At 40.2% G+C, this 23,743-nt stretch overlaps 2 protein-coding genes across 2 annotated transcripts; one reads left to right on the top strand and one right to left on the bottom strand.

The window, feature by feature from the left end:
- Positions 1-17,498: 17,498 nt before the first annotated feature.
- Positions 17,499-19,389, bottom strand: LOC119547478. Its single transcript, XM_037854362.1, has 4 exons — positions 19,121-19,389; positions 18,519-18,973; positions 17,801-18,088; positions 17,499-17,733 (listed from the first exon to the last, which is right to left on the bottom strand). Exons 1-4 carry the CDS (start codon positions 19,231-19,233, stop codon positions 17,582-17,584), a joined length of 1,008 nt encoding a protein of 335 aa, XP_037710290.1. The 5' UTR covers positions 19,234-19,389; the 3' UTR covers positions 17,499-17,581.
- A 407-nt stretch (positions 19,390-19,796) lies between these two features.
- Positions 19,797-21,138, top strand: LOC119547486. Its single transcript, XM_037854375.1, has 4 exons — positions 19,797-20,012; positions 20,076-20,530; positions 20,592-20,879; positions 20,937-21,138. Exons 1-4 carry the CDS (start codon positions 19,900-19,902, stop codon positions 21,074-21,076), a joined length of 996 nt encoding a protein of 331 aa, XP_037710303.1. The 5' UTR covers positions 19,797-19,899; the 3' UTR covers positions 21,077-21,138.
- Positions 21,139-23,743: the final 2,605 nt, after the last annotated feature.

Genomic DNA, 23,743 nt, shown 5'->3' on the forward strand with positions numbered 1-23,743 from the left:
GCCCGTGTGGCAGAAAGTTATACGAGTCATTTTAATCAACTCAAATGCGTTTCCTTTTTCGAATTGGGAAAGCGATGTTCTAATTATCTATATATATAGAGCTGTCCATTCACAACTGGGAAATGAAATTAACAAGGCTCATGTGGCTGAAAGTTATATGAGTCATTTCAATCATTTCAAATGGGTTTCTGTTTCAAATTGGCAAGGCGATATTGAAATTCTAAATTTAAAACTAAGAAAGAAGAATTGGGGACACTGGTAAAATTTCTTAGCACTCCATTTCAATAACTCTAAATCATGTGTGGATCCACGGGGGGATATGGAGGATAGATCCCTTACTCGGGTTTAAAAGAAAAAACTAAAAAAATATTTATAGTTTTACTATTAAAGTATATAATTTATTCGAAATTATTTATTTCTAGTCAATACATTTTTGTATACCCCCACAACCAAATCTTGTATCCGCCAATGCTTTAAACTATTTTAAATTTCCCAGCTGGAAGAAACAACGAGTTTTACAACACTAGTTTTTTACCTTTATTGTCAACAAGTAATATTGAAAAATATTTATGAAGTACTTATCCAAGAAACAGACAAAAATTAATAATCAGCTTACTAATAGAATTGTAGTAATAAAACTAATTTACCAGCAATTATTTTAGTCCTTTTACAAGACACTCCCCCATTAATGTTCTGCCTTCAGCAGTGAATAGTTGTTTGGAATTTCTCCGACTCTTGTATAATTAATATGAAATTACATTCCCAGCCAACATTCCGGCATGCATGTATGTATGGCCTCTAATGAGTTCAAAAGCCAGCTGCTGAGAGAGTCGAACCCAAAAGGCTTGTTCTGCAGGCCTGCAAAGAATCCCCATATATGAAGACATTCATTTGCATTAATTGATGTCAAATTGTTTCGCCTGAATGCCAAGAACTCTGTTCCGCAGACCCAAACTCCTAGACAGTGGCGAATAAGCTACGGTTGGCCCCAAAGTCGGGCGGGCCAGGCATTTAAGCCAAAGCTACCGACCATGGTCAATTGTTCGGGACAAAGGCGAATGCGAGCCTTCGAACTCGAATTCCCTCACGTCCCGGAGCTCAATGGGCCGCAAACTCATTGGAAATTATTCGTACGTCAAATGGGCAGCCATTCGATTCCTCATCCGCTTCGGCTGATGCCAAATGTTTGCCACATTAACTTGATTGGCCGACGGCCAGGACCCAATTGCTGGAGCCATAATTACCAGGCGATGGACGTGAGTCTGAGCCATGGAAATTAAACTAAAGACGAGACAATTTGTGAGACAAGGATTCCCCGTCAATGTCTTCATTTGCCACCGAAGACAACCCTTCTTTTCAGTCTCGATAGAGGGGAAAAAGCGGAACGGGAGTGAGACAATCCAACGATTTCCTGCGGATTTCCGGCAGACAAATTCAGAGTTTGGTTCGTTGGCCTGGGTTTTTCGGTTGTTTCTGCCCCCCAAAAGTTTTTCGCATAGAACCCTCTCATCCCAGTGCCAATCCATCCATCTAGTGTCTGGGTGGAATTTTCTTGTTTACGAGCAAATAGTTGTTGTTATTTCAAGTTTTATTTTGTTGTTCCAGGGACTCTCGAGCAGCCATAAACTTTCAGGGCCTCTCCTCGCACCCCAAAGCGGAAATTAAGTTTTCAGAAGGAGAGCGCTTCAGTTCTTTCGTCTTGAACCCACTCGTCGACTTCTTAGCCAGGGCGATAAGTGCGATTTTTGACGATTTCGTTTCGGTTCGTCCCGATGAAGGACTCCCATCTCCTTGGCCATTTCTTGTGGCATTTATTGTGTAAACAACGCGGCAAAGAGGAAAAAGTTGTGGCCTGCTTGAGACATCAACTTGGTCATTCCCCATGGAGCTCCGATTGAGCTGCCACATCGAGTCCAGCTCCTCCAGCTTCTCCTGCTGCTCCTGCGGCTTTTGTTTTTAACCAGCACATCTTTGTGTAACTTTAATGAGTCGAGCGCACTGCGACTGAACTTGAAACTTACTTTTGAGTCCGCCACTACTCAGTGGCAACAGTAAACACAATTTGTAGTGCAGTTGCAACTGGAAATGGTTCACCTCTCGACATTTGAGCTGCCAACTGACCTTTTCAACTGGCCAGCGGTTGGCCCTTAATTAATCAGAGGGAATCAGAGCACAAAGGTGTCTGAGTCTGATGAACAGGACGATAAAAATTCAGAATAAAATTCTGTTAGGTAGTCAAAGGATGTTAGGAGAGTCTGCTTTAAAGGGCTTAAATCAAAACTCGCTTCCTGTTATATGTGTTACTTTGATATTATCGTATTAAATTTATATTTTTAAGAATACCAATTACAAAAAAAGAGATCAATATAATTTTTATATTATTATGTAATCTTAAAAACTATAACTTTTTAAAATAGAAAAACAAAATTAATTAACATTAGTGGTTATAGTGGCTGCTAACCTGTTTTTTCTTTTATAAACCTAAGTATAAAGCTGCAGAAAGTTTTCTCTGAAGATAAAAATATGGTCAATGGGACTATTTCTTGTCTGCATGTAAAACTAAAAGTATGTTTAGAATGTTAATGTTAAAGAAAATGGATAAGTCCTTAAAATTTGATTTTCTATTTCTTTCCTTTTTCGGTGTTCACAATTTGTTCATCAAAGTCTTTCGAAACAACTTTGGTAGCAGCTCTGCTCATAATTCAGATAATTTTAAAAAGAGATACATTTTTTATCCTGGAAAAGAAAAACTTATTTTAAGAGCAGCTTTGGAATTAAAAGATTTTCCACTCTCACAAAATAAGCTTTACTTCTGATGAGCTTTCGTTGTATTAACGTTTTTCCTTACAGCTTTAAGGATAAAGTCTGGTTGTTCCTGTGTAGTTATTTCCCAAAAACAATCCCCAACCCAACACAGATCTTTAATGTACGAGGACGGCGTTTCCTCCGTTTTGATTGTTGGCCATTTACATTTGCTTAATGTGGGCCGCTCAATGGCGGCGCTAATGGAGTTACCAATGAGAATGCCAAATGAAGACCTTATCGCATTCAGCGGAGAGGGTCGAGGGTCCAGCATCTGTCCATTAAAACGATGCCGGCGATGGACCATTAATTACGCCATGCTCCGGTGGCCAGGGGAAACCACCAGGATTCAGGGTTCCGGGATTCGGGATCCGGGATCCCAGCTGGTTTTTTTTTGGAGGTTACAGAACCGGGGGACACTACAAATTGGCCTCCCGGCTGCGGCGGCATTCCCATATCTGCAATTGCATTAAATGCGCAAATATTTTCTCGTTTTCCAGCTGCCGATTTTTATTCAATTTAACAATTTTATTTGATTTGTCCGCCGCCTTTTTGCGTTTGTTTCAGCTGATTCGCTTTTATATCGTTTTTTATTTTTTGTGCCACCATTGCGTCAGCAGTTTGTGTGATTTGTGTGGAGGAAGGGCAGGAGTTGGATATAGGGAGTTCCATATTGGCCAGAGTTGGAGGAGCCGAGCCGGCAAACATTGTCAATGGCTACACGCGTGAACAAGAATTTGGCAGCTGATTTGTTGATAGATAGATTTTTCCCACTGCTACTGACGTCGCAGCCATGGAAAAGCCCACCACCCACTGCCTAACGCCCATTGTCAGCGCCATTTACACGCTTCACTGGGCCCGGGAAAAGCAAGCCTAGAAAAGGAAAACTTTCACACAAAGCGGAAAATTCTATCTGCCAACGGACTGAGCATGCAAAAAGCAATGCGAACAGGAAACTAAATGCAGGACTACTGCCCTGGACATGTGAATGTTAGAAGGGACTTCAGGCTAGGACAATGACTATAAAATGTACTTCGAAGAAAATATACCCATTTATCAAACAAAGAAAAATATTTATTTTAGAGATTATATTTGGACAAGAATACGTTTATTCCTTCCTATTATATGTTCTTCAGTTTACTAATTTAAATACTCAAACATTTGCTAGGTTTCTTAAATAGTAGCCTCATTTCTTTTATTAATTAGATGAATTATTTGGGTACATTTTCCTCACACTTACTGCTAAACACCGAATACTTTTCACTTAGAGGTAATCAAAAAAATGGTCCCTGTAGATGGCAGGCAAATCGTCGTTCGTTACGTATTTTATGATATTTTCTTTTGGCTCGCAGACAGATAGACAGACACACCGACCGCCGAATAGAAGACATGATTTTATTTTGCTGACGGTCGTGGTAACTGAAATTGCCTACTGCTAACTGCGGATGCCACTGTCGTCGGCAGCAGAAGCTGCGGATGCCGCCAGCCCAGTGGGAAATTTGATGGAGCCGAAGGAAATTGTTGAAAAACTACGGATGTTAAGGGAAGTGACAGCATTTTTTCGTTGGCAGGGCATTATCAAATCAAAACTTATGTATTAGGTTATTGCAATTTTTATTGGAACTAACGCCCTTTTTTCAGAGTTTTTGAATATTAACTGCCACAATATTTGAGTAAATATGAATTTTTGATTATTTATTAAAATTATATTATTAGGTCAGCACTTAAAAAGCTATTTGAAAATTTTTTAAATATTTATATTGCATTATTCAATTACCTGGATTTTTAAATTGATTATTTACTGCCACAATATTTGAGTAAATATGATTATTTGATAAATTTTAAAAAATGTACTATTAGGTCAGCACTTAAAAAGCAACTTATAATATTTATATTCCATTATTCACTTACCTGGATTTTCTATTTGGCGTTTCTTCGTACATGCCTTTGTTTTTTTATTCCAGCCCATTCTTATCGACAAAGCCACAGAAAAACTTAGGGCAAATAATGATATAAGTCGGCATAAAAACAAGCAACAACGCCGTGAACGAGAACGAAAAAATGGGCAGAAAAAATAATTTTGGTTTTTCAATTTCTTAAGCTGGTTTTGCATGGCCACCAAGATGCCAGGTCCGGATACGGATATTCCGTGGGTCCAGGGAGAAAAAAGGAATCGGCGAAGCACACACACATTCCTACAACTATGTCGTTTTTTGCGTCAGGACAAATTCAATTTGTTTTGGGCATATCAAAATGTTTTTGGTAGGGCTTGGTTGGGTTTTTGGTTATTTTTTTTTGCGGCGCTGGGCTTATTCTGTTGTGGGCTTGGGGTTTTTCCTGGGATTGGTCTCCTAAACGGTCAAATTCAAATTGAATTTATTCGCAGCGAATTTTTCATTGGACGCAACGCAAAATATGCAGCCAGGACATGCCGTACACCCATCCATATACATATACCCCCCTCTTTTCGACCCGTAAATGCTACGAAAATAATTCGGTTTGATTTTATTTGCATTGCTTTGATGGTTTTAAGCGGTACACCGAGAGTTTTTGCATCTGTCCATTTGAATTAAATCATCGGAGGGTGTTACCATTGAGAGTGGATCTTTATTCCAACGTTTGGGTGGGAATTATAATGCGCTTAATGTTGGGGAAAATGTAATATTTTCAGGACGAAAGTAATTGTGTGTGAATTTAAAAAATATTAAAAAAAAAATTTTAAGCCACTCAAAAAGTGTACTCATTAGTTATAAATTCTTGGGATACGTCTTTGCTTGTTAATCAGCCGACAAGTCATAAACACTTTATCCATCAGTCCGGCGAACATATCATATTTCTGAACAGAAAACCCCATGCAGTTTGGAACCCCTTCGGCAGATGAACCGGCTCGTGTCTTTATGGGCCATGAAAAAAGTCTGGAACATCTGCTGCCCCGCTCTAGGAGAGCTGTAAAAACCTATTAGGAGTCTAAAAATTATTTACGATTTGCCGCCGCGTAATTTACGAGTCTGTCGAACCGAACCAGAAATGAACTCGCAACCGCTTCACGAACGTTTTATGGTTGGGCGTTCAAAGTTAAACTACGTTCTTGAAAAAGACGCGACTAATTGAAATATATTTTTATACGTTTATGTGCCGCAAGCACGTTCGTCGCCCCAGGATCAGCAAGGACTTTCGAGGATGAGGGTTCGGGTAATGTGTCACCAGAGGGTGACTAACGCTCAGCTCCTCGCACTTGGGCTTGTTATTTTTTGTTACCTCACCATATGGCTGTTGACTTTTACGATACACTACAGCTAGGGTTTTTTTTATACTCCCCAACCGCCAGTCTCCAAGCCATTGCGCAAAAAAGTTTTCGTTAAACCCATTCGTTGTCCTCTAATTTATGCGTCTCGTCCTTGCCCAATTTGTGCTCAGATGGGTATGGTACCATCTCAAGTTTCTGCAAGTTTTTACTGCCATGAAAGAGATTCATTAACGGGCAGAGCGTCAAAAAAGGACCTCTATGAGGGCAGGACTTTGGAAGAAAGATGGACAGGGCAGCTACGAAAAACTAGCTCTTCGCATATGAGCAACGACCCAATTTTATGATTAGTTGGACTGTCTAGGGGAGCAGTCTCGACCGTCATTTATTTCGAAAACCTTTTTCGCATATTTTGCCATTTCGTATGGCAGTTTGAATTTTACATTTCGAGTCTTCCTAGCCGGGACCCAGGCCCATTAATCAAATCTACGTCCATTTATGATGCATTTTTAATTCAATTTGGCTGGGCTGAAATTAGGGATGGGTTCGGTTTTGGTTCGGACCGAGGAACCCTGCTAATGGCCCTACAATGCCGCGCTGGAAGCGTGGCACTTAATCGAATTTACCATGTTTTTGACGCGGATGAAAGTCCGCGCTTTTACTTACTTTCTGTCAATATTTGATTTGGCATTTCTCACATTTACAGAGGCGCCAGCGGCAACAGCAATTAAAGTTCGGAAGGAATGGCAGGGCAACTGCTTTTCGACAGCTCCCATGATGGATTTTCAATGGAGCAGTAGGACAAACAACAGTTTCTCCCCACTGCTATGCCCCAGGTAAACTCAATTTTCACTTCAATTTCCACAATTTGTGTGCGAAAAGAAAACACTCATTTATTTTTAATTCCAATAGCTTTAAAGAACTTGTGGATATATATATAAAAAATCCTTACAAAGTGTCCCTAGCAGCTCATTTGGCTGGGTTACACATGAGGCTCTCTCCATGGACCCACCAGACAAAGCAAATTTCACAGCCAAAACTCAATTTATTTTGGTAATAAGAAGAAATAATGAGGGTCATTTGACATAAATGATGTTGTCCAAAAAAGGAGCCAGGGGTCTAACGTTGGTGGGCGAACGTTTTAGAGTCCTTTAAGTTTCCCTGTATTTGTCAGCTTAGATGGACACATTTTTCATGTTACGAAGCAAATCAATTTTCAGGGATGGTTAAAAAGGGTCAGAGAAATTAATGGATAGATACATCTAATATTTATTTATTTTGGTCACTTGAATTTGATAAGGGACTGAAACTGAATCTGCTATTCATTTTGCAATTGAATAAAATCAAATAATGGAAAAAAATCAGTGCATCTTCTGTCAGGGGTTTCCTCCACAGCCTGATAATTTTCTTATATGGTAAATTGGCTTTTTAAGTCCCCTTAAAGTTCTTAAGTTTAATGTTTGCTCTCCAAATATAATCAGCTACTTGAACAGAGTGCAGCCAAGCAAACGCCCCCCCACCCAATCAGCCCATTTCGACAGAGAGGTCCTCATCCTGCGGCGCCGTAAAATATTACGCATACGCCACGCCCGCATGCCACGCCCAATCGCAGACAACGTCTATCATACAATTCGCCAATTTTCATTCAAATAAAATCAGCGAGCAGGGCAAAAAGAAAATTCTGAAAATGGGTATGAAAGGAAGGTATAAAGAAAAACGGGCGAGAATTTCCAACATCAATGGAAAATGCGCAATAAAAAGCGTCTATAAAAATCGGCTATGCCCACACGATATGCAATATGAAGGCCCGTAGACTACGTGGACCGTCATCGGGATCTGATACTCACTGTGGCCACGGATGATTTCATGGGGGAGTGCTGAAAAACAAGAACCGTAAATGGTGCACTTCGTTTAATTTTTAATTCCGCTCGGCATTATCCTTGATTTATTTTATAGGCGCCATCGTCGACGGGGTATTCAACAATTATGATCCCGGGCTGTGGGTGCGTAGAAGAAAAAATCACAGCAGCTGAGGCAAAAACCGAACAGAAACATAAAAAAAAGCACGTGTGTAATGGAAAGCCAACGCTACAATCCATGCTCCAGGCCATTGGGATCGTTAGCCAGTTTCATTTTTTCTTTTTTTTCTGATTGCCCGTTGCCTTTTGTATTTGCTTATAGCGCATTTGTGGCCATGTCTGATTAACTGTAAATTCAATTTTTTGCAACCGAATCGAAACGATTCAATTGCCATCCGCTATCATATTTTCTCGCATTTTCCGCCACACAGCCCAGAGAAATTAAACAGATTTTTAATAAGATTCTTCCTATTAAACAAACAGTTGGCATTTTAAGAAATAATGCTGCTGGAATTGTTTGGGATATCATCGATAGCAATCGAAATGGGAAGTATGATAAGTAAATTTACATTATAAATTAACACCAAATATTTATACATTGAATTCCGTATTTACCGCCTGGCCATTGGATAATGCCACTGATTGGCCTGGTTTCCTTGCTGAATTGTAATTTAATTAGTCAGAAAAAATAATTATAAAAAAAGTGTTGTTTAAAACTGAATGGAAAGCAAGCTCATTAAACATTTCAGAAACAGAAGCTGCGGCTCTTTCAGCTTACCCACAAACTTTACCATCGAGAACGGAGCGACTTAAGAGTTTCTCATCGCTAGCAGAAAACTTGCATAATTTCGCGGTGAAAAACTTTCACTGGCTTCGGCAATTTACCGTCAATTTACGAAATTCGATAAATTTGATGGCGTCACCTAACTAGGGCAGCATCCCCCAAACTCACTTCTGCTCAAGATTGCCCCTTATCGATCCCAATTGCCGCAGGGCAGGGCCAAGGTGAGCCTATGAAAATTCCTGCTCGATAAGAGGCATGGAAAAGGGAAAGGGAAAAAAGGGTGAGGGGAAATTAGAATTTCCTCGCGTAGCCCCAAGCTGCTTTGAAGTTCTGGCGAGGTATAGATAAGGCAGACAAAGGCTGCCAACAATCCATTCCCGCCGATAACAGAAACACTGCCACCGCAAATTCACAGCCCGGGAAAAAGGCGGAAAAGCGCAGAGAATGTCTTTTGTATGCGCAGTTGCATTTTAAAATTGTTCAATCATAATTAATGCAAGTTTGCAATTAAAAGCATTGCATTCAAATTATGTTGATGATGATGGCCGCCTGACGTGGCTGGTGGACGTGGTCGGGATGGCAGATAACCGGACGCAGTCCATGGAAACGAGCCAACTGTGAACGGAAGAGACATCGGGGGCCAGTGGCGGGGCTTAAAATGGTCCCAGAAGTAGAGAATGCCAGAATAAAAATTGGAAAACATAGTATATATAAATATTAATATCTTACTCAAGCTATAGAAAATATACCATCAACTTGTATTTTATGTAAAAGTATAGCAAATAGATTTTTGTACATACTTAATAATATTTCATAAAACATTTGTAATATATATATTATAAGAAGTACCAAAAAATAACCAAATATCTTTTGAAAAATATTTATTCTGAGAGATAATTAAGTCTTCGACAAAGTAAAATACAATAGAGAATATTTAAAAATAAAAAATACAAATATTATTACCCAACAGGCGGAAACTTTCAATCAAAATCTTATGTAAAAGTATAGAAAATAGAAATTTGTATATAATATTTAAAATATAAGAACTGTAAATAAATACTCAATAAATTTTCAAAAAATATATATAACGACAGACTGTTTAATCTCCGACAAAGTAAAATACAATACAAAGTATACATACAATACAATAGAAAACACCACAAATATTATATCCTAACCGGCGAAGTTTTCCTTGGCTCCACGCCTCTGGACTATTGCATTATTGGCCGTGCGGTCGGATGCTGCGCCTTTTGTGCGCCTCTCTATATAGCAACTACGAAAGAGCCACTAGAACAACAACAGGAACCACTACAACAACTGTATTGCATTTGCAGGAGCAATATGAGCCGACAGCATTTCCTTTTTATGATGGCCGCATTTTAATTGAAACTGTTTTTGCAAATTTATGAAGCGCATAACTTTAAATGGCACTAAAGTTAATTTCAATGCGGTTGCCTCAGACAAAAGGGCCGACTCTTTCATCTGCATATACTCGTATATACGTGCATATATAACTGCAGGGAAAAGCGGGCGTGGCTGTGGTTTTCTCGCCTGCACACACACAGAACGGCCCAAATGAACAGAACGGAAAGTGTACTTACTGGCCAACAAAAGCTCAATGCTATGCACTGGAGACTTGAAGCCATGAGAAGTGCGTAGAAGGGCCCAATTTAAGGTTGCGGTCTCGAAACGGTGTCAATATGCAATCAAAGTTCAATGACCCAATCTGGGGCACTCAAATAATGAAAATAAATTGCCTGTAAGTGTCGGTGGTTTGAATATGAATTCAAGGACTTAACAACTGCCGCATTACAGAGAGCGACAGGCCCAATAATGAACAATATAAAATGAGTGCGGACTATTATTGCGGCAAAAATTAATGAATTTAAATGCAATTTTTATCGATGTAAAATTCATAATTACGCTGCCATTGTCAATGCACTTATTGCCTTACTTCACAGCATGTCGAACAACACGCCAACAACTACAAATTTATCAACAAATTATTTATGAAGTGTTTACAAAGTGCGGGGTGGCTGGATAACTGGATAGTTGGCCGGCTTCCTGTTGCCCAAACCACCTTCCACTCAATTAGCAATCCCATTTAAGCTCACTGACCCAGAAGAGCGAAATGCAACTGACAGTTGATAAGCAATGCATGTATATATGGACCACCCATTTCGCCCACAGCCACAGCAAATTGGCCTAAATGATAGCGCTTGTTGGCGGGAAACAGAAATCAATTCGAAATATTGAAAATTTCAAATGCTCCATCAGCCGCAGAGGCACTTAGTCCGCTCCACATAAATTTATAGCATCCGCCTACTGTGCCATGCCCCCTGTCTAATTACCGTAATGAGTTTTGCGATTTGTGTATTTGCGGAATTTTCTTTTTTGTTCGCCAAAAAGGGAGGGCGGGGAACTTTAGAACTTATGTTCATGGTTCCAAATTTGAAATTTATGAGCCAACGCCAGCCAACTTTTTCCCAACCATCCAGCTGCCAAAGAAGTGAGGAGGTAGCTTCACAACTTTTACTTAATGGGAAAGTGAATATTAAAGTGGCGCCTGATGAGTAGACCTAGGGTATTAGGGCTTTCTCTTTTGTAAAGCCAGGCTTGGCACTATTTTGTGAAGTACCTAGCCAAATTAAAATTTTGAGAGTATAACAACTTTACATACTTTAAAATTACATAATTCATGTTTATTTTTAACACCTTACATTGATTTTAAAACATGAATATGCAGGAATAAGAAACTACCTGCTGTAAATATAAAGAACATAATAAAATAATTAACATTAGCAAGCATTAAGAAAACCCAAGGTATATATTAGCCCATCATGGCTCCGGAATTGTACCGTACTTTAATTAATATTCTCTTAAGTTTGATTTACGGAGTGATTCGGCCACTTTGGGCCTTTCAACAGAACCCGGATCATGGCCAATTATCTGGGAAAGCCGCAGCAAGCTCAAAGGCAGTCGGATACGATGGCAAAGCTACTTAATGGCCCCCGGCTGTTCGAGGTCCAAACTATTTTCCAATTATGCACAGCTTCCGCTGCCGGACACACACCTTTGTCAAGGCCCCGATATCGCCGCTTGGCTTATCATAGTGCCCACGTCAAAGTCGTGGGGTTTGCGGCCTGTCCAAAGTGTCGGCAGGATATCATCTCCAGTGGCGGTCGCTCCTCGAATGCGATGGAATCGGGCGTGTGAGTGGGTGGCTGCCAGTGGAACGGGCTTATAATGCGTGTCGATAATATTGACAGGGTGTAATTTTGATTGCCACGCCCACTGCCCCTAATCAAGGGTGCCTGTGGAATCTGTCGTGTGGCTAATTGCTGCTTAACGACCAATCTGTCCAAGACATTTGGCCAAGCTGCAGAAACTCTGATTATCTTATACAGTTTTGATGGGCTCTTTGAAGCTCAGTTCATAAATTTACTACACCATAATTTGCTTTATTTCTTTTGTTTTGCTGTTTAGTCTGTGTTCTTAACCCTAAAACTAGGTGAAAACTGTTTGAAGTAATCCCTGCATCTAAGTTTGCATGTTTAGTTAACACTGTTGAAGGCAACTTGAGAACAGCGCGCCTTAAAGCAGCCTTTGTTGCTGGCCCACCCTGCTCCAAGTGGGATTAGGACTTGTTGTCTACGGACCCCCAGTGCATTTTGCTGGGAATAAAATGCACAGACACCAAATTAATTTCCTGTGGTTGGCCCCAGTGGGGAAAGGTCGGACAATGGTCGGACCACGCTGCGTATGTGTAATGCGTCTCATGTTGCTACCTAGCTGGGTATGAAGCTCACCTAGGCCATGGCGAACAATATACAGCAGAGGCGTAATTAAATTCACCCATTGTTGGCCGTTGGATCTTGGAGATAGAGCTCTAGCCGTAGTCCCGGCTGAGCCGAACTAAGCCGATTGGTTGCCGTTTCAGGCGACTGCAACATGGCGTATACGCAACGAGTAGCTGAAATAATAGCATTAGCCGCCGCACTAGCTGATTTTTATGCAACATTTTAATTAACTGAAATGTCGGAAAAGAGATAAGTCCACTACAGGTCTTTCCTACTCAAGGATTTTCTATTAGCCACAAAAGTTCTTCACCCCAGTCCTTTATGCAATCCATGCCAGCAATTGACAAACTTATTAAAAGTTTATCTTTATTCCACTGTTGGCCATATACATCAATACATCATCCGAAACATGGTTCATTTGCCTGGACGAAAAGAAAACTGCGAAAAGTCACAGAACATTAACTTGAACTATGACAAACTTTTGACTTTGACAAAGATGCCAGCAACCGAAAATCCAACCGGCATCGCATCATCTTTCTCCGAGGGACCGAGAGAAGCTGGGATATGGGATCTGGAAGCTCTGAGCTCTGAGCTGTTCCGCAGGCGAGACTTTGCCAGCCAAAAGTTTTTCAAAGCTATTTTTGACTGCGGTCAACTAAACACACACAAAGTAGATGGACCCAAAGGGCCCAGGGAGGGGAAACCCCAAACAAAACTGTCGCCAAAGACGAACTTCATCTTGATGCGGTCGGATTCAATTAGATGTTGCCAGACCGAAACCGAAAAGGAAACCTTAACCGAGACCCAGGCTCAATTCAAAATTTAAAGTTGTTCTAGGGCGGCAAGAAGATGACAGCTGTGGAGAACTCACGGATACTCTAAGATGTTAATCGTGATAAAAACTACAAATGATTTTTTTTTGAAATCATATATAACGTTTAATAATTAGTATTATACGAGTATGTGAGATCTTAAATAATGTTCTTTGAGATGGATACAAACGAATATTTTATAGCTGGCTCAACATAATTATGACCAAAATTATTTATAGAATTAATTACTATTTTTAATATATTCTTAAAAATAAATCCAAGTATAATTTTATATTAGCTGTTATATTTATTTTCCTTCTGTAGTAATTTATATACTCTTTAACCTTTATTTAACTAATATAATGGACCCAAAAAAAAATAATTTTCCTTATTTCAGTGGTCTACTGCCTTAACATTTGTCTTCCAGTTGGCTGATTTTTTAAAAGACTAAAAAAAATTTTTTTTTTTATTCCGATTGCGCTAACTTTTCCCTATGAAGAATTGTAAAGAGATTTTAACATTTATCATTAAGAATCATAGTAACAAATATGCTTATTCTTGGTACCTAAAATAAAATATATAGTTTTTTTAATAAACAAGTATAGAGCTGTGTTGACATTTATCAGCAAAAATCATTGTACAAATAATTTGTATTCTTTGTCCCTGAAATAAAATATTTTTATTATGCTTTGTTTATGCCTTTCTGTCCGATACACAATTTTGTCAACAGTCTGACTGTTTTAGATATAGGTAATATACCCAAGAAAGGGTACAGGTCAGCACGTAGAAAATAAAAGTCAAGTCGGGTTTGATTAGGAGGCGTTTCTAGCTCCGTGAGCTGGGACGTGGCGGCTGACTTAGACATCGGTCAGTTTAGTGTAGGAAGAGGAAAAAACGCCCAAATTACATCCCCGGCCACTGTGCATTTTGCATTTTGCATTTTGCAGTCGCCACATTTGCATTTGCATGGCTGGTGCCACAAACTGGCCCGAGGCGACGTCATCGACATCGACATCGCCGTCGTGGAGCATTATTAAAGATGCATAGCTTGAAATATTCAATCAAGTAGACGGTGGTGGTGGTGGTGGTGGTGGTGCAGTGGTTCGGTGGCTCAGGGGCTCAGTGGTGCGGGAGAGGGGGCGGGGGCGGATATAGAGCCACAAAATTGGCAGCGCCATCGTCGGTGTGTTGATTTATGCAACATTGAAGTTGACGCTGCAAAGTCACATTTGGCTGTTGGTCGAAAGCTGTTTGGGCCGGGCTCTAACTCTCGGCTCTGGCTGGTCTGGTCTGGTTTGGGCCACATAAGCAAATATTTTGTGGCTATGCTAGCTGGCTGAAATACATTGTGTATGGCGAAAACACACACACGTGTGTGTGTCTATACATCCTGCAGGCATTCAATTATATTGCATGTTGTATGCCCCATGTTGTATGCGGCTCGCACAGGAGCCCAAGTCGAATGGCTATTTCCAGTCTCACGCCACAAGGAGAACAGGACCCAAAGACTCCACATCCCGAATGTCACCGAATGGCCAGGGTGCCCATGTGCCCATGTGTGTGCCGGTTAATTTGTTATTCAAATTTGTGTGTTATATATTGTTATTACAATGAAAATTGTTGCTGCCCCTCTGTGGGACTGACTGGTCGGGAGCAGTTCACTTGTTCTGGCCGATGGGCAAAGCAAAGGTTACGTCGACTTGGACAGGGTCAATAGTTTCGGTTGACATTGAGGTGGTTCCTCGCTGGAGAGCATTTATTTGATGGTTTCTGAGCTGAATTATTTATTATCCGACTGTGCTCGTCCCATTATTAGTTTTAGGATTACGTTCAGGCTCTGGTGGCATATCTAAATAAGTTAGTGGAATTATCAACATTGCTTTCTGAATGTCTTCAAAACAGGCAAGGATATTTTTAAATGCATAGCCTTTTTATTGGAATCGTTAAACAAAAAGAAAACAAAAATTTCGGTTTACAATAAGATGGTTGCTCGTTGGAGACCATTGATTCGATGGTTTTTGAGCTGAATTATTTATCATCTAACTGTCCTGTTATTAAACTCAGAATTTCGATCAGACTCGATGATATATCTAAATATGATAGTGGAATTATCATTATTGCTTTCTGAGTATCTTGATATTTTAAAACGTATTGCCTTTTTATTAATACCGTTCATTTCCGCCTAAATTATTTATTATCCAGCTGTGCTTTCCCTATTATTAACTTTAGGATTACGTTCTAGCTTTGCTGACATTGTATCTTTATCAATGTTGTTTTAAATGATATTTTAAGCAATTGATTAATCACCTCTTTATTTCAATCGTTAATTGGGATCTACTGCATAACAGATTTTATATTCCTGTATATTTATTCAGTATTTAATTTATAATCAGCAAACTATTAATACAGCTGAATATTACACAGGCATAAATTACTATTATTTATGAGCTTTCTATCAAACTGAACATAAATTCACATCTCTTTTTCAATGATTTGCTTAAAATTAATTTTCCCAGCCCATCACTTTAAATAATCTCCAATTAATGCTTATCTTTAGCCGTATGCCAGGCATTTACGGAACAATTGAACCCCATTAATTAGCTCCTCGGGCAAGTGGAGGCCCAACTCCCCGGTGTCCCATTCATTCACCTTGACACCTGGAAAAAAAAGTTGGAAACCCTAGAAAAGTTTAAGGGCCAACAACTATCAGGGATTAAGGCTTAACCGTCTGGTCAAGCGTCTGGCGGGTTCCTCCTTCTACGGAACTGATTCATTGGGTTTGGGTTGGGGCCTGGGTTTGGTATTGGGTCTGTTGGCTGTCTAGTCCGGTAAACCCCGGGGGGAATATGCGACGGCTAAGCGGATTAATTCACTGACGTGCTGCTCAATGGGGAAACGGGTAAGGCAAATTGAAAATAGAAAGAAATAGGAGCGAGGAACGTGCAACGAAATCCAATCATAATTATAGAGTCCAACGCCTCGAGTCGATGAAATTTACACAACAAAAGGTGGCCGCGACATTTTCAGCTGTCAGCATTAATTAAAATGTTTCCATACATCATCAGCTTCGGTCGAGTTCTTACACCTTTTTCGGGGAATGGGATCCAATCGAAAAGAACCGACCAGCCAGAGCGGAAATGTCTTTGGAGAACTGGAATCCGAAACACGACTAAAAGCCGACATGGCATAAAGATGTCAAAGCCCGAAGGGGTTGGGGTATAGGAAATATCTCCCAGATTGCCCGTTTCTGGAAAATTTCAAATTTATTTCTGGTCCTAGGGCATTGTCAATCCCATAATTTGTGGTTAATATTCGCTACTCATAAACGAAATTATTAATATGTGAAATTAATGTTTTTGTAGCTTGTGCATAATTAAAATAAAACAAAAGTGCTTCTAAAAAATGCTGTATTAAAATGGTTTTATACATTTTCCCCATAAACAATTCAAATAAAAGCCGACTGCTGACAGACATTAAAGTTGCATTTTCCGCAAAAGTGTTGAACCGAAAGGCTTCTTGTGCATTTGTGCAGAGGGCGGAGGTCGTGTCAAGAGTTGGACAGGTTAAACGACGAATCGAGACTTCTGTCAATAAATAATTGAAAATCAGAGCCGTCGGCAGAACGGTTGACTATTGTTTTTTGTCACCGTCTCTTTTCGGTGGTAATTAAAAAAGTTTTTTCCAACTGAAAAATAGAAAGGAATTGCCAATGGACCAGGGCGTTTATTTTATTTTTTTTATTTTAGACCGGCTAATTGTCATGCAGAGAAGTGGAAATGGCAGGAGGAACATTTTCCCGGGCTGACGTAATTAAAAAGCCGTCAAGCGAAGTTGGCGCAGTCAGCGCTAAATGTCCAATTGATGCACAGAGTCTGGTGCTTAAGTACTGGCCACTCATCCCGCCTGCAGCTCTCTAATTAAATAAGCCAGTGTCACATTTGTCTTGAGTGTCCGACAATTTGGTGACTTATGATGACTGCAGAGCAGGACGCGACAAAACCCGGACCCGGTCCCAAGTTTGGAACCAGCATTGAGGAAGTTTGAGGAGAAAGATTTATGAGGTAAAAGCAATTAGAAAGTGGCATTAACAACCGAATGCAGAGCGTAGAACGATTAATAACCGCTCCAAACTGCAGACGCAGCTGAAAGTTAAGAAAGAGTATGTGATATCATACATAAGAAGTCTGTAATATTGAATTTAATATTTTATAAATATTTTTATTGGCTTTATAACTTATAGAAGCTTAAATTCTTTGAATACTTTGAATTTTTCCATCAGCTTAGCATAGGGTTTGATCCCTGACTTCACCTTGCTTAACTGCGGAATCGGATGATTCCATCTGCTTCATAACTCCAGTCAATATTTCTACTTCGTTTTTAATGGAATCTAAGAGTTTGCCAAAATCACCGCGAGCAGCAAAGAAAGGTATGTCTGTAAAAACAAAACATTAAAGATAATAAATCATTACCAGATTAGTATTAGTACTTTAGTATCTCACCTTGTCGACGACATAGAATCCGATGAAGATTGGTAATCGCATCTATTGTGCGTTCCTTCTCCATATAACTGTTGTTTATGGCATCCTTGGTAGTGGCCAGGATCTTCTCCCACCTGAGACACTGCATCCGGGACTCGTTGTAGGACCTCTCCAGCCTGGCTAGATCATTTTTGAGGCCCAACACCGAAAGAGCCGCCTCATTGGTAATCTGCACCATACGCTGCCGCATACTTTCGATCTCGACCAGTTTCTCATGCTCCAGTTTGTTTATCTCAACTTGAGCCAGCACTGCAGGGAGATGAATTGAAATAGTTATTAAATCATTACATAATTTAGAGATAAAATAAAAAGTGTTTCTTAATAATCATGTACTAAGGAATAGTTAGGAATGGAAATAATGTTAAGAAATATTATTAAATGGTGAAGTCTATATCCTAAACGCTTAAACTAGAAATATCTATAACTTAAATACAATGAATTAAATACAAATAGAAATACAATGAACTTATGATTTAGAAGCAAGTCCTTTAATACATACTTATCAAGAAATCAAGTACTTAACAATGGTTAGAGATATAAATAAAGTTAAGAAATATAATTAAGTGGATAGGCTTCAATCCTAAAGGCTTATCTTTAATTTTAATATAATGCCACCCATTTATAATCTAGTAGAAATACATTAATCCGTTTATATAGAAGCAAGTTCTTGAAAACTTACTTAGGGCATCGCAGCGATCGATGCAGTCCTTCGGGGACACGAATATGTCGGATACCTTGACCACCTCGTCGAGCACCTTCTCGTAGGGCTGGAACTCCTGGACGGTGGCCTTGAGAGCCTCCCGAAAGGCCTTGAGCTCGCTGATCTGGGTCATGAAGCTCTCAATGCCCTCGCCGAGTTCCTTGTGATAGAGGGTCTCCCTCTGGGCGGTCTTCTCAGCCACTCGCTTCTTGTCCGCACAATCCTTGATGAAGCTGTTTACCTCGATGAAGCGCTTCCTCAGCCGCTCCTGGATCTTGTACATGTTCCGCTGCCTGGCGGTGTTCAACTTGGACTGCCGCTTGGCGCTGGACAACATCTCCTCCTGCAACTTGAGCATGGCATCGTGCTCGCGAAGATTGTTCACGTAAATCAACTCGATGGAATCGCCCGCGGAGTCCGAGTTGGGCGGAATTCTACATGAAAAAGATATAGATGATTATCCTGATCTTAAGATATAATGGTTGTAATCAAATTATTAAATATAGAGTTCTTAAGATCGGAATATTGGTATCATTGAGTGTAGCCACTTTGTGGTACCAGAAATTTACTATATTACTCACACAAAGAACTTGTTTTGCTGCTTCGAGCTTATATAGTCACCCACGGCATCCTCGGGCCGTAGATCCAGATTTCCCAGGACATCGAGCTTCTTGGTGGGCTTCACGCGCGGCATCTTGGTTCCCTTAACCGAAAACAAAGGCTTCAAGTGTAAGTTGTGTTTTTTTTCTTTTTTGTTTGGTTTCCGCGATATTGCGGCTTGTGCTATGTGTAGCTGCGTGTGCTGTGTGTTTACTTTTCGGACTGTGTTATTGTTTTGTAATAAAAATTAACAAGACCTACTTGGAACATGATTTTTATTTGGTTGACACAAAAATAACTTTGGTTGCCAGGGGGTTTTTCGATCACCTTGGTAATGGTTTTTGGGAGTGAGAAAAACCCATTCGCTGTTATAGCAACTGTACCGTTTAAACTTTCATAAATATTTCTTTTTAAATGACCCAATTTATTTATCAGTGCTATAATGTATTACCTATTATTAATGCACTAGTCACAGTATGGCTTGGAGAATTAATTAACAATGTAAAATGAAACAAATTTGTTATACAGTTTATTTAATATATGTGACTGTATTTATAATATCCTTTTATTAATATTTGAAATAGAAAGCAGAAATGTTCTATTTGCATGAGAAACTTCAACACAAGAGAGCACTGACTTTACTATCAGCTCTTAGACTTTCATTAAATCCCATAAACCCTTCGACACAACATTGCCTAACAAATATTCCTAAATATTTAACTACAAGTCGTGAACAAAGATTATATTTTAAAAAGCCAAGATGCCGCGCCGTAAGCCCACCATAAAGACCGATGTGATCGGCGATTTGGACCTCAACCCAGAGGTGGCCATCGATGATTACCGCGTCTCTCGCCAGCAGGATCAGTTCTTCGTGTAAGCTTACAATTTCAAAGGAATTCAAATGAAGAAAAGCCAATAATATGTGATACCCCTTAGAAAACCGCCCAATTGGGACTCTGCCGGGGATACAATTGAAATGCTGTATATAGCTAATCTGCGGGAATACGATGCCATGAAACAGGTTCAGTCGCAACTTCTGAAAGATGCCAAACGCCAGACGGCAATGAATGTGCAGCGCATCCGTAAGATGTATAAAATTCAGGAGCGCCTGCGCAAACGCTTCGTGGAGGTCAACGGGTTCATCAAGGATTGTGCCGACAAGAAGCGCAGTGCCGACAAATCGATTCGCGAGGAGACTGTTCTCCACGAAGAGCTCACCAAGGAGATAGATGAGTTCAAGATCTCCGTCGCCGAGCTGGGCACCTTTCGCAACGTCCTCAAGGCCACAGTCGTACAATTCCAGCCCTATGAAAGGGTTCTGGAGGAGGTGGTCAAGGTATCTGATATATTTACATCGACAAAGGACTGCATCGATCGCTGCGATGCTCTAAGTGAGTTTTAAATACTTTCTACAAGAGTTTAAATAGTTTTATAACTATACTCCTTTTGAAGTGCTTGCCCAGGTGGAGATCAACAAACTGGAGAGCCTGAAACTCAACGAGATCGAAGAGATGCGCCAGCGAATGGTTCAGATCACCAGCGATGCGGCCTTGACCGTCCTGGGTCTAAAAAACGATTTGGCCCGACTGGATCGTTCGTATGTCAACTCTCGAGCTACTTGTCTTAAATGGGAGAAGATCCTCAGCATCTGCAAGGACACCACATCGCACTACAATCTCGACAAGGAACGTATGTTAGACGGCATCCAGATTCTTTACCGCATGCTTTGCAAGCGCCGAGGTGAGTCCTTGAATTCCTGCGACTTAGTAATACCATGTATTAACCGCTTCCTTATAGATATTGTACCCAGTTATCATAGCTACGAGATCGATCACATCATGACCTTCGCCATGCGCGAAATCAGTCTTCTATCTGCTGTCCTCCAGGAATTGGAGGCCAACAAGGGCGATAAGGTCGGCGCTGGACGTTTGTGCTAACTGGAAGATATATAATATTTTTAGGGGGGCATGAATAAATATATTGTTTTCGATGCTTTAAACCATGGAAATAAGTTTATTGCGGGAGAAGAAAAGCTTTATAGATATGCTTTAAGATTATATTACATTTAGAATGGAACATCAGTTGGTACTTCCTGTGCCATTTTAAAAATAGATCTCAACTTAAGAATAGCCCTTAAAAATATTTTGTAGGCTGGAAACTATTGTATTACTATGTAATTGAAAAAATCGTAAAGGCTTTTTTAACCCACTTAAAGCTTTTTCCAGTCAAGAAAGGGTTATGAAACTCAAACCTTGCAGAGAAATGTTAAAAATAAAACGTATGACTTGATTTACGGTCTCCAAACTGTTTAGGCTTTATCAGACACCAAAACTCCAGGCATCCTTACTGAGTGGCTCCATCCTTAACAACTCAAATGGGCTCCACCCCTTCCACACTTTCTGCTTTATGGCTGCCATAACAGTTGTCTAACCCTAAAACCTTGCCAGCCCCCAAAAAAACCCACAAAATTCGGATGAGCATTGTTGTTGCCCGAGCCCAAAAAAGAAAATCAAATGAAATTCGATAAAAAGGAAATGCAACCGAAGACAGGAGATGTACTGGGGCTGGGGCAACTTTCAAGTGGCACTCGAACTTCAAATCAGGATGGGGAGCTAACCGATGGGCAGGAAAATAAAGTTGGCAAATCGAATCTGCGACATCTTTTCATTCAATTGCCAATTGGATTCTATGGCCCAGGGATAATCTAACTTAAGCACAGATAATTCTTTTATGCGAACATTTTGATTTCTGTCCTCGCATTTACAACAACGATGGCCGAATGGAACTAGCAACTAATTTTTGTACCAAAGGGCCGTTGCCACGCCTCCTACGCCCCCAACGCCCAACGCCCCGGATGCGAGGTTCAGTTGCCAGCGAAGGCGTGGCACTTGTCTCTTATTCAATTTGCTTTATTTGATTTGCGATTTTTGCTGATATCAGCTGGAAAAGAAAGTCCCAGGACGCCCGACAGGACACTCGCAGATAAACCTAGGCTAAAAATCAAATCAAATGGAAAGCAAAATAAAATGCAGGGACATTTATTTTGAGCGAGTACGAAAAAAAGCTGGGAAAAGATGGAGCAAAAGAAATCAAACTAGATGGGTAAAACAAACATTTGGTTTATTTAAATGGACCGTGTGGACGTCCCACAAGTTGTCCTGGCCCTTGGCGGCCTTTTATATAATTCGGATTCGGCTTTTAAGGTCCTCCAGCATCTTCGATAGCAATTACATTAAATTGCTCATCGGAATGGGGCTGCCTCTTATATAAATCGTGTAAACACTGAAGATTTGTTGACTGTCATTTAAATAATTGAAAAATGCATTCCATTCTCGTTTTGATTTGAGGTATTTCGCACGGGAGGCAGGATTGAAGTGTTTCGGCATTACAATGAATCTTTTAGAGAAATGAACAGCTATCTCTGAATGCATCCAGCCGAGTTCACATTTCATTGTGTCCTGTCCGTGGGAACAATAAAGCCTAATGGCATTCTCAGCTAATCTCTTAATTGCATTACAATTAACTGTCTGCGAATTAAATAATATTGCCAGCAATGCGGTGTAGGTGAAATGAGGACACGCAAATTGCGTGGGTGGTTTTGAAAATTTGGGAATGTTTTAGTTGTGTTTATAATTAATGCAAACAGTTTTTGGTTACGTTTGTTTTCAACTTTCAAAGCAAGTTATGGCTTTAGGGTATCGGAGTTCACGCAGTCAATTGGGTTTTGCAATGTTAGGCAGGATATTCCATGTAAATATCATTACGAGTTAATGTTAATAAGTTTTAAATGTTTTATAACTTAATTTTAGTTTTAGTGAAATATAAGTTATTATTTTAATTTATAGTTGACTTTTTAAAGTTAGAAATCTACTAAGAATGCTGATCCCATTGCATGTATCTACCCGAACTGAGAACTACCTTTCCACCTCCGCAATTATCCTTTGCGAAAGTTCTGCAGCTTCTTGGCGCTTTTGCTGCCATTTGCTTTTTTCCTGCTTACTAGACGAAACACTTAATTTAACTTTACAAGTTCTTAATGTGACGGCCAGACAGAAAAGTTGGGCGAAAAGGGCTGCCCACTTGTATGGGACACTGGCGACAAATGGCAATTAGAGAAACAATGCCCGGCAAATCGAGTGCAAAGCCAAAAGGCAGCAGACAAAATAGGCGCAATTAAAGGACACTTTGCCAAGACAACTCGAAGAAGTCGCTTTAAAGTTGATACAGAAATCCAGTAAATACAGGCGGTAGCTGCAATAAATGTCAAGCGATTATCCCGACAACAAAGGCTGGCTCGGCAATCGGAATCAAAAGAGCAGCAGCAGAAGCCAGAAGGCGGCTTGATTAATACTATAACACATGATTTATTATGCCTGTCAATCGGCGGAGGGGAAGCCCATTATGAAAGCTCGCTCCAGAGATTGAAATCGAAATCGTTGGGTGTCGTAGATGGGAGATGGGCACTGGAGTTGGATTTACTGGCAGAGTCGGAGACATGGAGACACGCCTGTGATAAGATGGCAAATCGGCTTATGCCCTGGGACAACAACAATCGGCATCATCAATTCACTTGGCGACATTAATATCCTCCCGGCAAAAGGGAC

This window comes from Drosophila subpulchrella, chromosome 2L, assembly GCF_014743375.2.
Source record: "Drosophila subpulchrella strain 33 F10 #4 breed RU33 chromosome 2L, RU_Dsub_v1.1 Primary Assembly, whole genome shotgun sequence".
NCBI lineage: Eukaryota > Metazoa > Arthropoda > Insecta > Diptera > Drosophilidae > Drosophila > Drosophila subpulchrella.